Source organism: Sinocyclocheilus anshuiensis, unplaced genomic scaffold (genome assembly GCF_001515605.1).
Source record: "Sinocyclocheilus anshuiensis isolate Anshui unplaced genomic scaffold, SAMN03320099.WGS_v1.1 scaffold782, whole genome shotgun sequence".
NCBI classification, from domain to species: domain Eukaryota; kingdom Metazoa; phylum Chordata; class Actinopteri; order Cypriniformes; family Cyprinidae; genus Sinocyclocheilus; species Sinocyclocheilus anshuiensis.
Genome location: NW_015546111.1, coordinates 1,294,789 through 1,309,904, shown reverse-complemented (window position 1 = coordinate 1,309,904; position 15,116 = coordinate 1,294,789). Strand labels below are relative to the sequence as shown.

The 15,116-nt window shown below is 38.1% G+C and overlaps 1 protein-coding gene across 1 annotated transcript in view; it reads right to left on the bottom strand.

The window, feature by feature from the left end:
- The window catches only part of phactr4b (phosphatase and actin regulator 4b), a 42,566-nt gene extending 30,427 nt beyond the window's left edge, over positions 1-12,139 (bottom strand). The window contains exon 1 of the mRNA XM_016502406.1: positions 11,915-12,139. Coding sequence (XP_016357892.1) covers positions 11,915-11,969 — 55 coding nt within the window. The 5' untranslated portion in view covers positions 11,970-12,139. The remainder of the gene's footprint in view (positions 1-11,914) is intronic.
- Between the last annotated feature and the right edge of the window lie 2,977 nt (positions 12,140-15,116).

The window sequence follows — 15,116 nt, the reverse complement described above, 5'->3', positions numbered from 1 at the left end:
AAATACAATTTTTGTACAACATTTTTATTTTCTCTGACACTTTTTCCTACTGTGTTGCATAAAATATTAAACAAATTTTGTGTCTTAAGATAATTCATATAAATTCAAGTAGGTGGGTGTGGAATAAGTTAGATCCTTCCTTTTTAACAAAAGAATAACAACAACAAGAAAAAATATTAATAATCGAATCACACAAACCTTGCACCTGTTTATAATGTACATTATTAATCTGTGTGTGTGTGTGTGTGTGTGTGTGTGTGAGAGAGTGAGAGAGAGAGAGAGAGAGAGAGAGAGAGAGAGCGAGAGAGAGGTGATTTGAGTGAGTGTGATTTATTAATATTATTTGTGAGTGAATGTGTGTGCACGTGTATGAGTGTGCATGGTTGCGCTTGCAAGTTTGTTTTTTTTGTTTTGTTTGTTTGTGTATGCATGGTTGGATTTGCAACAGTATGATTTTTGTTTCTTTTATGCATCCCCATAAACTATCCATAGGCTTTTCACTCAAAGTCCAACACTGAAGACCAATTATTAGACACTGTACACATGCAAATACTAAGTGCTATTGCTATTCCTTATAAACAGTGAATAACCATTTACAATGCATTCCACTTGCAAAAAAATAAATCTGATAGTGCTCACAAACTGTATTTTAATGCAGCCAAATTCTCAATAAAACTGTTTTCACTGGTATATTTTTCTGTTTATGTTGTAAGACAACGGGATGAATATGAAATAGAGACTGAAACACGGCCCATTAAGACTACCAGCTCTCCGTTAGATGTTAATCTGCACAAAAATCCTGATTCATATTCACGACGTCGTCTAATGAAATCAAATACACGTAAGATAAAGACAATGGCTGTGCTGTGATTTCGGCTATATTTGATGTAAAATAAGAGTTAGAAGTGACAGAATATCTTGTTTAACCTAAAGCGCTGCTACTCTCAGCCGCTCGCTGAACAGAGCAGACAGAGAGAGAGGTGTGTGCGCGCTGGGAAAACAAGACCTCGTGCTCGTGCGGCAGTACCGGCGAGTCTCAGAAACTATAAGGTTTGTCCAAGAAGTCGCTATATTTGTCGCTAAGCACTTTTTTGGGGGGAAAAAAGTCGCTAAATCTATTGACAAAGTCGCCAAGTTAGCAACACTGCGCATGCTCTGCTTGCCTGCTGCGTCACTTGGTTAGGTTGCGGTGCGTTAAAACCCCCCCAGATATTTATTAAACGAAAGACAAGTTATTTCGAGTCATTTAACTCAAGTCCGAGTCAAGTCTCAAGTCATGAATATCAAGTCAAAGTCAAGTCAAGTCTTTATGAATATTTGTCAAGCAAGTCTCGAGTCCTAAAATTTGCGACTTAAGTCTGACTCGAGTCAAGTCATGTGACTTGAGTCCCCCACCTCTGATATATACATAATAAATATACACAGTATACACACACACATATATTATGTAAACAAAAACCTTTTGGATGCTATTAATCGTTTGACAGCACTATTTAAAATGTCATTTATTCCTGCGATAGCAAATCTGAATTTTCAGCAGCCATTTTTTTAGTCTTCAGTGTCACATGATCTTTCAGAAATCATTTAATATGCTTATTAGAGAAGAAATATTTCGAGCATGGTTGAAAACGGTTGTGCTGCTTAATATTTCGTGAAAACCATAATTCATTTTTTTTTCAGGATTAATTTCATTTCATTTCATAAAATAAAATAGGCACAACACTGAAAAAAGACAAAATGAAATGGAGACAATTATTAATTTTGAAAGAAAAAAAGTATTTTCTAAAAACAGGTCTAGAGAAAAATGTGTGGTATACATCATATCATGAGGCAGCTGCCGATACCCAGCCCATAACACTCCAAATAAAGCTAAAGCTGGACAAACTCCAGTTCGTCCCACAGAAAGATGCCAGTACTTTCAAAAGATATTTAGCCTAACTGTTTCTCAAAGGATGTGTCACTGACTGCTTTTTCCACTACAATGAGTTCAGCTTACCCTCTATTGGCCCGGTGATGTGAAGGACCTCTCAGCTACATTACCTAACCAGACTGAAACAATCAAGCACTTAAGCAAAACAGCAAGAACTCAAAGCCATTTTATACAGCCCCACTACATCACATCGAGCAAAACAGAATCCAATTGTCTTCCAAAGAGTGTCTCACACTGTTTTTGCAAAGTCCCCTGCATTCTGTTGCCCACCACTAAGCAGTTTTTAACACATCTTATGTAAATCCGGTCCTTATGACCGATTAGTTGACTTGTCGTTCAGGTAACCCACCAACTAGTCGACTTTGAAAATATGCCCAAGCATGATTGAACGTGTGCATTTGTACATGCAACTCCAGAGCCAGAGGCTTGAGGTGTACATGCTAAGCAGATGGGAGGAGTGTGTAGGCAGTTGTGTTGTCGGAAATAAGGCCGGCATTCAGCCTGGAGCAGCTTGTTTCATTATGTAACAGTCTGTCTCCACAGGGAGAAACCATGAAGAGTCAATCACTGCTCTGCCACTACACACCGCCCCCTTATGCATTGCTGTACATGCACAAATAACTAGGCTACAGTCTCTCATTCCAGACAGTCTTGTTTGTCATACTTATTTAACGTATAGCTCTTAAATCTGAGCTTCAAATAATCAAAAAAAGCTTGTTAGGAAAAACATTCACTAAATCAATTGGTCGTCAATGAGCTGTCTGAACAACTAATTGACTTATCGGCTGTAAGAGAATCAGATGTGTTTCTTAAGGGGCTTTTACATAAGATGTATTCTTGCGGTCACAAACAGAGCAAACTAATTCAAAAACACAAACACAGCTCAACAAATGAACAGATTGCAAGAGTTGTAAAAAGCTGGACTATTTTTAACTTGAAACAGCATATTAAAAAAACGTAACACTTGGAACGAGATGCTTAAAATACCGCATGAGACAATACAATGGCAAGAAGAAAACGTACTAAATATGTATGACTGTGGTGTGGTGTATGGTGGTGCATTATAGGGAATAAATAGAAAATACCAGACTTTTTCAAGAAGGTTTTACTGTCCGACAGCTAATGAATAAATAAATAAACAAATAAATTATACATGAATACATTTAATAATATGTCTATTTAAAATAATATATATATATTATTAATATATAATTATATATTATATCATATATAATGATATATACCTCCCCCTATATCATTGTCCTCATTTGTAAGTCGTTTTGGATAAAAGCGTCTGCTAAATGAATAGATGTAAATGTAAGAGTCATTTGTTTGTGAAAATGACTACGCTGTTGAGCTGTATGTGTTTGAGTCATTTGTTCGTGAATAGCTCACTGGTTGCCCTGTTTGATACATTATAAAGAATTGGTTCAAAAGAGTCATTTGTACTTGAATGTGACCTTATGCGTTTGATTCAGATCAGTGCTGTCTGTTTTAGATTTACTGAAAAAGTTAATTGAGTCATTTGTTTTTAGCATCTATAATTTAAAAAAAAAAAAAACTAGCTACGTGTACTGTGCTAGACTAACTGAGACTTGTCATGGCACTTGTGTACTGTTGTTCTCTCGTTGGTCTGATTGCTTCTATTGTTCTCATTTGTAAGTCGTTTTGGATAAAAGCGTCTGCTAAATGTCTAAATGTAAATGTAAATATATATATGTGTGTGTGTGTGTGTGTGTGTGTGTATGTATACATATAAAGATTATACTGTTAAAAATTATAACATTTAATTGTAATCAAAGGATATACATTTTCAAAAAGGTTTTACTGTGCAAACTGTCTAACAGCTATTAAAGAAATATTATATAATATATGGGGTGCAACGGTTCTCGGTAAAAAATCGAACCGTACGGTTCTCCACACACGGTTCGGTATACACTAGGACCGCGGTTCAACTTAAATCTGACAATGCATCTGTAATATGGTTTGTTAGAGTTCGGCTAATGCATGTTTCTGTTGATGAATACAAATTCTGGCTCCCCAATACATTACAACAAGAGCGATGAGAGAAAAAAAAAACAATACTTGGATAAACTCACTCTTTGTTCAATGCGAGTGCTGTATTCTGGAATAACTGTCATTTATGCCGTCATCACGTGTTGATAACGTAGGTGAGACCTGAACAGCACACGTTGGTATCTGTGTTTAAGCTAAACAATACGTGGACAAACCAGTCACTCTTTAATCAATGCGAGTGCTTTATGCTGGAATAACTGTCATTTAAGCCATCATCACGTGTTGATAGCGCAGGGGAGACCTGAACAGCACACGTTGCTATCGGTGTTTAAACTAAACTCATTTAAGCCTTGCCAGTTTAAATATTAAAGAGCCAGAAGACGTGAACTCGCGCGCGCAGTGAGAAGATCTGTGTGTGCACTCACATCCGATGCGCGTGAACCTGCGTCTCAGAACGCGCGCAAATATTAAGCTCTCCGTGAAGTATTGAGTTTGAATGGACAAATTCACACAAAAATTATGTCAAAATGCCCGTCTTGGTGAGTATCCTAGCAGACATAGTCGGCTGAACGTACTGTATCAGTGCACTGGATCAGTGCGTTCTCTTAAAGTGACAGCACTTTCTTAATGATAATCAAACATCAACAACAGGGAAATCTCTCACTGCTCTTGATTGAATAACTTTTGTAACTTTAATAAGGAATAATATTTAATTTATACAGTCAAATATGCAATGTAGTTTTACATTTGATTACTTTATTCAATTTCTGTACCTAAAAACTAATGATAGACATACCTAAAAAACCTGAAAAGCACTGTTTATTTTATTTGTATCTTTGCTCTATTGTATTTATTTGTGCTGTTGCTTGTAGTTAGAATATTTGTTCTTATTTTTATTTGACAATATAGTTTTTTCCCTAAACATAGCAAATACCGAACCGTGACTCTAAAACAGTGATACAAACCGAACCATGAGTAAGTTGAACCGTTGCACCCCTAATAGTAACTGAGCATCTGATTGGCTGAAGATTTTGAAATGATCCAATCACAGCCCATTTCTCAAATTGAAAATGGCTGTATATGTGCTAAAGATGCTTTAATGTGTCCTTCAGTCTCTCTGTCCCCCTCAGCTCATCCTGCTCTCAGTCCAGTCATCTTTTTCACTCCGTTCTCCCCTGAGTGTGATAATAACCACTGCTGGAGGGGTAGATGGGGGAGGAGGTGGATGGAGATGCCCCTGCACCCCTGCGGTGGTTTATCAGCCGTACCTAAAAACTATGTTAGACCTACCTAAAAAAACTGAAAAGCACTGTTTATTTTATTTGTATGTTTTTTCACTGTTTATTTATTTGTGCTGTTTCTTGTAGTTAGATTATTTGTTATTTTCTTTATTTTTATTTGACAATATAGTTTTTTCCCTAAACAGCACATACCGAACCGCACCGAAACCATGACTCTAGAACCGTGATACAAACCGAACCGTTGCACCCCTAATAATATATAAATGATAATATAATTATACTATTGCAAACATTACTTAATCATCAGATATACTTAAATTCATCATAGCATATAATAAATAATCATCATCATCATCAAAAATTGTAATTTAAATGTATTAATTAAAACTATACTATATGGTTGTAGGGCAATATTGTGGCCCGTCTCTTTTTAGAACTGTTCTTTCTGAGGTTAAGCTCCAATTGGACATGTTGTAGGGAAAAAAAGTTTCAGACGCTTCCAGCAAATTGACATTTTGCCGCATAGAGAAACCACTGGAAACAAATACAATGTCGACAGAGGCAACAGTGAGCGGAGTCCACTGAGAGAACAAAGACGCCTGTATTGTGACATGAAACCTAGCCGTGCTGTTTGGCTGAGGAACAGTAAAGACTCGATAGCTTCCTCTGTGCAGTAACTGAATGTCAGCTGCGCTTTGTCTCGTGTTTGTCATCACTATGGGTGGTGTCTCACATCCTGCACTGGGGGGAAACATTACAAAGATCATCAGGATTCAGACTTCAGGCTTTTCTCCAACGAACAGAGAAAGGTTGACAGCTGAAGACCCGATGTAAATCAAGATACATGGCATTTTGAGACTAGCTCAACAGCACTTTAATCAAAGCATAGAAGCTAGTGACCAGAAACAAAAACATGGATGAACAGTTTGGGTTTCAACCATGTTTTCAAAGTCAGTGTTGATATTTTGTGTAATAAGGATGCTTTGGCTCACAAATTAAGTACAGTAACCATTCCAAAAGCAAAATTCATATTAAAAAAGAACAATGTAGGATTTCTATTAGGGATGCTCTAATCAGGATTTTTGCAGCCGATACTGAGTTCCGATGTCTTGTCATGGTGATCGGCCAATACCGATGCCGATTCTGATGCTTCAAGCTTTATATAGACTGTTTCATTGGGCGCACGCGCCTGGCCCGAAGTTAACTTCCGGTCTGTATTTGTTTATCAGTCTGGCTATGGCGCAGGCTACAAACTCAGTTAAAGTTAAGGTGATGAGTAGACTGAAGTTGGGCTCAGGTGATTGTGCTGTGGGATGTGTTTCCCATACATTTATTTATTTGTGGCGCTCGCCACAATATCGATACTGAGTACCGATTTCTTGTCATGGTGATCGGCCAATACCGATGCCGATTCTGATGCTTCAAGCTTTATATAGACTGTTTCATTGGGCGCACGCGCCTGGCCCGAAGTTAACTTCCGGTCTGTATTTGTTTATCAGTCTGGCTATGGCGCAGGCTACAAACTCAGTTAAAGTTAAGGTGATGAGTAGACTGAAGTTGGGCTCAGGTGATTGTGCTGTGGGATGTGTTTCCCATACATTTATTTATTTGTGGCGCTCGCCACAATATCAAAACTGACCGATTTTCCAAAAGGCTTAGTTGAATAAACATGAGCATGTACTGCACGTTTAAAAATCAAAACGAGGTACGGGTGTTTTTATATCACTGTATTTCTGAAAAAAGACTATCTTTAGAAAATTTTCGATGTCATTTTCATTTAATCTTGCATGTTATATGCCTGATAAAGCAGCGTTTGTGAGCTCAGCGCTGCTTTGTGTACAGTCTTTACAGGGGAAACCTGTTTCTCCTGCTTTAAAGCACCTCCTGCTTGCAGAGAATTAATTTGCATTTTCAGCAAGTCCATCTGATTTACGCAGCAAACATATTTTGCTTTTCCTATATCCACGGGCGCTGCGGATAATCCGCGGGGCGGGTAATAAAAATGCATTCTGATTATTTGCGGGTGGGTCGCTGGTGGATAAAATAAATCATAAATGATGCAAATATTAACTACATTTTTTTAAAATATTTTTTTTCATGAGGCAGACGATTTTGTTTGTGTGTGTGTGTGTGTGTGTGTTCGTTCGCCTGATTGGGAAGTTGCAGTGACCGAAACGGTGACATTCCAGATAAAGTTTGAAAGGAGTAAAGCCTGTGTTAATGCTATTGAGTAGGCTAATATGGCCAAAGGAGATATTTTGTTTTATTAATAAATGTTCATTTAAAAGCAGCCCACGATCAGCGTGTTATGTTACTGTTATCCCTTACGGCTCCGAGGTTTTGTTCCGTCCTCCACGCTGACACAACTCACAAAAGACCATTTTTAGTCAAGCAGCGCGGAGAGCCGCTTCAGAAACGTGCCGCGGCTGGCTGGTATAAACACAAGCATTAGAGCAGCCGCGATCAGCTCCGGTTCCCATGGTGCCGTAAAGGCTAGGGTTGGGAATCGATTCCCAAAAAAAAATCTATTCCTCGATTCAGAGGCGTTGGGAATCGAGAGCCGATTCCATCAAGGTTCCTTTTCAGTTCAACAAAGCTTATCTATGGGTGCCTCTCAAACGGAAGGCTGCATCCTACGAAGGCTTTAAACTGAAAGAAAACGAGTCGGTACTGAGATCATCTGAATTTTAGGATGCAGCCTTCCGTTTGAGAGGCACCATTCACCTCCGTCATGCTCACTAAAAGCCGTAATTGAGAGTTGTGAGATAAAAGATTATTTTCATTTTTATATTTTTATTACCATTCGCCTCCCTCATGCTCGCTAAAAGTGATTAGAAGTCATTAGAACCAGTTAAAAAAAACGATTCAGAGGTCATTTTACGGTGGACCTGGCTTGTCCACAATTCTGAGTGCTGCACGACAGAATAGATCATGACGTGATCAAGGGTCTTGATCTTATTTCCATCTAAAATACTATTTTTTTTTTAACATTAATATCAGCCAATGATAATTATAAAAAAAAAGTCCAGAGCATAGATCAGTGGCTGAGATCGCATCTGATTGACAGATAAACCATGAGATCAGTTATTGTTAATGTTCTGGTTATTTTGTTTCAGTGTTTGTTAATTTTGTGCAAAGCATACAGTCAAAGTAAACTTTATCATTCAGCTGAACTGTGCACATTTATGTCATGTTCAATTCATGCGATAAACGCATGTCCCTGCTGAGCTGTGGGCTATGATGACTAATTTCACGGGCAAAGCAGTCAAAATTACAATTTAAGCATCGTCATTTTTTTATTTATTTTTTATTTTTTTACAAATAAAGCTTCATATTATGAGAAGGATACTTTCTACGACCTTTATCCTGCAGTCATGGTGAGATTATAGATTCCTTCAATTATAGATTCCAACAAGAATCGAAAAAGAATTAAAAACAACAGTGAGGAATCGATTCCAGAACCAGGAATTTAACTCGATTCCAAAAATTCCGGAATCGAACAGCCCTAGTAAAGGCTAAAGTATACTTCGGCCGTCCGCATTACGTCATTTTCATCATCAGGAGGGCTCTGTGCAGGCAATTTTTTGAGACCACGCGGACTATCCGCATACAACAGTGTATGCGCGAGGTGAAAGTTGAGCTCGTCCGTCCGCACTCATCCGCGGTTGAGTATACTTTGAAAGCTGTGCGAATGCGGCTGTGCGCGAGACTGAACGGAACGCAGAAAGTGAAGTATACCCGGGCCTGACGCGTCGCAGGCGCGTGCAGTGAGGCGCAGATCAGCTCTAACGTCACTGAATCTGCTGTTAAAAATGAACCATCCATTCATCATATCATCATGCAAAACATACACGTCAAATAGCGAATTTTTCATTAGGCTCGTTTGAGATGAGCAAAATCTGCACAGAACCGATCACCGGTGATCACCGTGAGATGCATGCTGGTTAGAAAATTGTCAGAGTTACGTCCGACTTGCTCTGATGTCATGCTGACGTGTGCCAAAAAACTCTCGCGACGGCAAGGCGGCTGTGTCGGATTGTGCAGTCGAGCGCAGTTGCTCTCCACCGACTGCGTTGATCAAAAGCATGATGGGAAACGACTGACTGACGACCAGTGTTGGGGGTAACTAGTTACATGTAACGGAATTACGTAATTTAATTACAAAATAAATGTAACTGTAATCAGTTACAGTTACTGTTACATGTTTGAAAATTATTAACAGTTGAAAACATTAGAAATTTTGAAAAGTAATCAAAAAGTAATCAAATGTAATCAGTTACATTACTTTAATAAAGTAATTGAAAAGTTACACTACTTATTACATTTTAAGTAGGGTAACTTGTAATCTGTAACCTATTACATTTCCAAAGTAATCTTCCCAACACTGCTGACGACACAGCTTAATGCTCATTGGTTCAGACAACCGTGATGCTGCATTCTCTTCTAAAATATTGTTTTTTTTATCTGGTTCCATGTGATTATGTATTTAAATTATGCATGAATGTTCCCAAACACTATGACAGTGCGATCTCTATGTGAGATATGTGATTGTCATATTTCGATAAAAATCTAAAATACATGTTTGTATGAAAGTACAAATGGATGATAAATACACCTTTCGTATGGAATTAAATAGCAAGCACTTTGAGTGTCTTGTTCATCATATTTATTTTCATATAAAAGCATCTGAAATTATATCATGTTTATAAGCAACACAGCACGTGAGTGAGAATAACGCGATATCTGCCTTTGATCTCGTTGGTATCTGTTCCTCTTCGAGAGGGCAGAACTGTCCGTCTTGCCTGCGCTTATTTCACTCCTCCCCTCACTGCAGCCGCCTACTCTCACCTACATTTCAGGCGAGGCGAGGCGCATCTCAAACAAGCCTATCGTTTCTCGAAACGTCATATGACTGTGGCGCCAAATCATTTATGTCCCCATGCATCATGTACGTCGTCACGCGTTGACGTTATCAAATTGCGATCGGTTCGTGAGATCGGCCAAGTGTAGTGAGTACCGATCGAGTCATATAATGTGATTATCGGCCGATACCGATCTCCGGCCGATCGATCGGAGCATCCCTAATTTCTATCTTTTGACTTGTGTTTATCTGCTACACAGAGAAAAACAAAGAATAACCACCAGATGACAGTCAGCTCAGTTAATAAATCACAGCTGACAAAAAGGTACAGTTCCTGTGACTTCACACGCAATGTGAAGTCATGTGAGTTCAGGAAAGAGGACCAAAAAGACAGAATGCAGAAGAATTTCTGCACAGATACTCAATGACCGCCGCCGCTCTCCCGCTCGTCTCCATGTCTGGTTTCCTTCCACTCACAGCTGAGACCCACTGCTGAGTCATAACCAGTTCCTGCTGTGCTGAAGTCAAGCTGAGGTAATGCTTGCTGAAATTAATGCTTCTAAAACCTAGTGAGCCGCCTCACTGCTTACTGCCCACATTGGCATCTGCTTTCTAAGAGAGTTTCTTAACTGCCTTGGAACCTCAAAACTTCAAGTTTGCTATTAGCATGTTGTTTGAGTTAATGAGCATAAAATACTTCCTTCAAAAACATTAAGTCTTACTGAGCCTAAACTTTGAACAGTATATATATCATATTTTACTAATAATCTTGCCTTCCAGTGGGCTGTTAACCATTGTAATCAGACTACTCGATAAGTGAGTTTAACCGGATCAGCACAAAATCAACAGTTTTGTGAACTGGATCGATTAATTTATTAAAATGCCTCCAAAAAAAATCTATGACTTGCTCATAAATTGGACATTTATGCTTTTTTGTCATTTGGAAGCTTCATAGCCCTAATTCTCATTTCACTTTCATTACATTTAACAGAGTGGGGTCTGAATACTTTCCGTACCCACTGTATATACTGTATATATTAGGTTGACTTTTCCATTAACAATGTTTCAACTGTCATGACTTTACCTCTTTTATCTTATATCTACTTCACAAACCTCAAAGAACACATTATACTGGAAGATCATTATGCATTGTGTTTTTTGTAATGTCAGGGAAATACAGTTGAAATAAATCACTAGCATGATGTGCTTAGATTTTTTGACGATCAGTTCCTCTTGCTTTTGTGTCCTCGCAAAGTTTGCCATTAGCATGCTGTTAAGATAAGTGTGAGATTTTAATGAGCATAAATATCCACCTTATTTTAACCAAGAGAGAGCACAGCCATTTTCACTTGAATATGCAATGCTTCTGGTGTCAGTCGCTTTCATTTATTTTAGTTGCCTCATATTACTAGTAGGTATTTGCTATCATATTATTTTAAATTTACTATTGTGATCATAATCACATTGGTTTGTAGCACAAATAGTTTAACCGTTTACTGCACTTTGTTATACTTGTATATATTTACCCATACCAGCTAATAAATTGAAATAAGGTGGTTAAGTAATACAAACAACACATGAAACAAATAAAAAGATATATTAATGTCATAATAAATAAAATGACAAAAATTTAAATACTAATATTAAAAAAAAATATCTCTGTTTTGAAAGTCATCTTGGATTTTTTTTTTTTTACTGAGCTCGTTGCAGTGCATTTTGGGATTGCATTGTCAAAAAAGGACAGCCTATATGCAATGCTGCAGCATGATTAATTTGCCTATCTTTTGGAACTACCTTCATGCCTGAAGTGCGCCTACGATGCCATAAAAGTTAAAATGCTATGTCCATAGGCTTTTTATGACTCACCCAAGTGTGTGCAGGAGTTTTGAGGTGCAGTCTCTAGAGGGAACGTCTGTCCCATGCTCCGGCCCCCAAAGGGCCTCTTTTTGCAGGTGCACCTCAGTGGACAGTGGTGGCAATTCAGTTTCCCCAAAATCTTCTGCTTTTCCTTTCAGCTTTAAAGGATCTCTTTCCTGTCACCAAGCGTCGATCTCATGCTTCCTTCCACCTTCCAAGCCAATGTTCCCAAACTCCTCTCTCCCTCTTCTTTGAGTGGATCTCATACCAACTGCCCTTATTTTCTCCTCCACTCCTCCTCCTGCAACTCTCTCCACCCCCCTCTCCCTCTCTCACACGGGACCCTCCCTCCATACCACTTTCTCTCCCTCCACTTTATAAACGAGCTTGCAAAGCAGATCAGCATAGACACCGACGGATGCCTATCATTCCTTAAAGCAGAGGTCAAAGTGCAAAGTGAGTGTGTGTGTGTGCGCGCTTGCGTATGCCTTCTAATGAAAGCAAAGAAAAAAAAAAAGCAAAGGATAAAAGGGAAGTTCTGCCAACGGAGGGAGAGATGGTATTGGACATTTGACTTTGTGGTTATATAAAACACAAAACCAAGAGGAACTGATCACCAAAAAAACATCTAAAAACAGGCCATCATGTTAGTGAATATTTTAAATGAGATGTGAAACTTCTCTGACATTAAAAAGAACATTGATGACCTTCAAATATAATGTGCTCTTTGAGGTTTGTGAAGAAGATATAAGATAAAACATGTACAAATATAGCTGATGGTGTTTAACCTAAAAGTTAACCTACAAAATTAAATTCCATCATTATTTACTCATGTCCATGTCAACCTACATCTTTTGTGCAACACTGATGGGGAATATCCTGGCTACTCTTTTTAATATAATGAAAGTGAATTGAGATTTGAGGCAAAAAAGCAATGTCCAATTTGTGAACAAATTGTTCATTGGAGTTATTTTAATGAATTCACAGATCCAGTTGGCAAAACTGTTGATTTGTACTGATCCGGTTTTCAAGTTCAGCTCAACTCTTTTTTTCTCAACTCTCAAGATTATTAGTAAAATATGATGTACACTACAGTTCAAAAGTTTGGGGTCAGTTAAAGGGGTCATATGACGTTACTAAAAAGAACATTATTTTGTGTATTTGGTGTAATGAAATGTGTTAATGTGGTTTAAAGTGGAAATGAAGCAGTCAGTCAAGTTTACATTATTTAGTAAAGTGATTTCCACTTTGATTAAAAAATATATAACAAACATGAGTAATGTAACCATTTTAAAGAAAAAAGGTTGTTTGTTATAGCAAGGGCGCTGCCATCTTGCAGTACCACCGCGTGTGACGTCACGGGGTTGGTTCGCTCCGATGGCCAGTGAAGTAATATAAGCATTTCTTTACATTTTGAACACACGTTTGTTTTGAAATGGAGGAAGATTACATTGAAAGCACTGTTAAGTCCATAATAAGTGCAATTGCCTATGCATTTGAGCCGATACGGCGATGGGACCGAGCAGTATTAGGGGTTGAAGAAACAAAGCTATAACAAAACAACCTTTTTTCTTTAAAATGGTTACATTAATCATGTTTGTTATATATTTTTTAATCAAAGTGGAAATCACTTTACTAAATAATGTTAACTTAACTGACTGCTTCACTTCCACTTTAAGGTTCAAAAAACACATTTTCCACATACTGTACATTACTGTTTATCCTCTATGCCCCGCCTTTCTGAAATGCGTAGATTTTTTACAAACTCATAGATATATGGACGACCAAACCTGCAGATCTAGTCGTGTCCTCTTTTGGAAGGCCAAACAAAGTATTTTCACTTTCACAACGAAACACAGCGTCACACACGGCGGCCTTGAGTGAGCGGCGGCGGGGCGGATTCGACGAAGGAGTGGCCGGTGAGCTTGCGGCAACCACATGTGACGACCCCGGGCTGGACTCAGCACGAAGTTGATGTATTTCCTCAGCTCTAGGCATGACGAAGCTGATATCGTCCTCTTTTGGAAGGCCAAACAAAGTAGTTTTGCTTTCACAACGAAAGACACAGTGCCTTCACGACATGGCGGCAGCAACAATACTACAGCGAGAATAAAAGTCACGCCTTCTTTCTTTGCGTGAACATTTGGGCGGCGTTATGCAAATCTTCCCACATCGTGACGTAGACGTGGGGGCGTGTTAGAACGAGCCGTTTTAGGTAGGTGTGGTTAACTCTTAACTTTTATAAAGAATATCTCTTTGGATTTGAGACTTTAGTCTTTGCAACTTTACAGATCTTCTTTATGCACCAAGAGCTTGTAACACTCCAAAGAGAAAGGAAAATTTGAAATCGCATCATATGTCCCCTTTAATGTTTTTAAAGAAGTCTCTTATTCTCACCAAGGCTGCATTTATTTGATCAAAATTATGGTATTGTGAAATAAGTTAAAAGTTTTCTATTTTAATATATTTTAAAATGTAACATTTTAGCAGGCATTATTCCAGTTTTCAGTGTCCCGGGATCCTTCAGAAATCATTCTAACATGCTAATTTGGTGCTCAAGAAACATTTCTTATTATTAATGATGTTGAAAACAGTTGTGCTGCTTAATATTTTTGTGGAAACAATGATACATTTTTTTTCGGAATTATTTTTGGAATAGAAAGTTTTTCAAACAGAATTTTTTGTAACATTGTAAAAGTCTTGTGGACTGTATTTCTTTAAAAAAAAATCTTACTGACTCAAAACTTCTGAAAGCTAGTGTGAACTTTAGACTCGTAATATTGTGTACAGATTACATAAACTACATTTATTATACTTTTGTGTCCTTTGTGAAGCTTAAAAGCTCCAGCCCCAATTCACTGAAATTGCACAGCAAAGGAGCAAGTCTTCAACATTTCTCTTTTAGTGCTTCATAGAGGAAAGAAAATCAGACAGGTTGGAATGACATGAGGGCGAGTAAACAATAACAATTTATTTTTGGGTAAAATGTCCTTTTTAGGGTTAATACTGAATATAGGTCTTTGCCCTAAACAAAACCTCTGTATTACTCAAACATTCAATCTATTAGTATACACTCTGCCCTCTGCACTTTACCAAATCTTCATCCACATGAATTCCAAGAATGCAATTTTATCCAGCGGAGTACATTAGCAGAGAATGGGAATGCGGAAGTGTGTAGCCATGTAACTTTACAACAGCAGATCGCACTCCT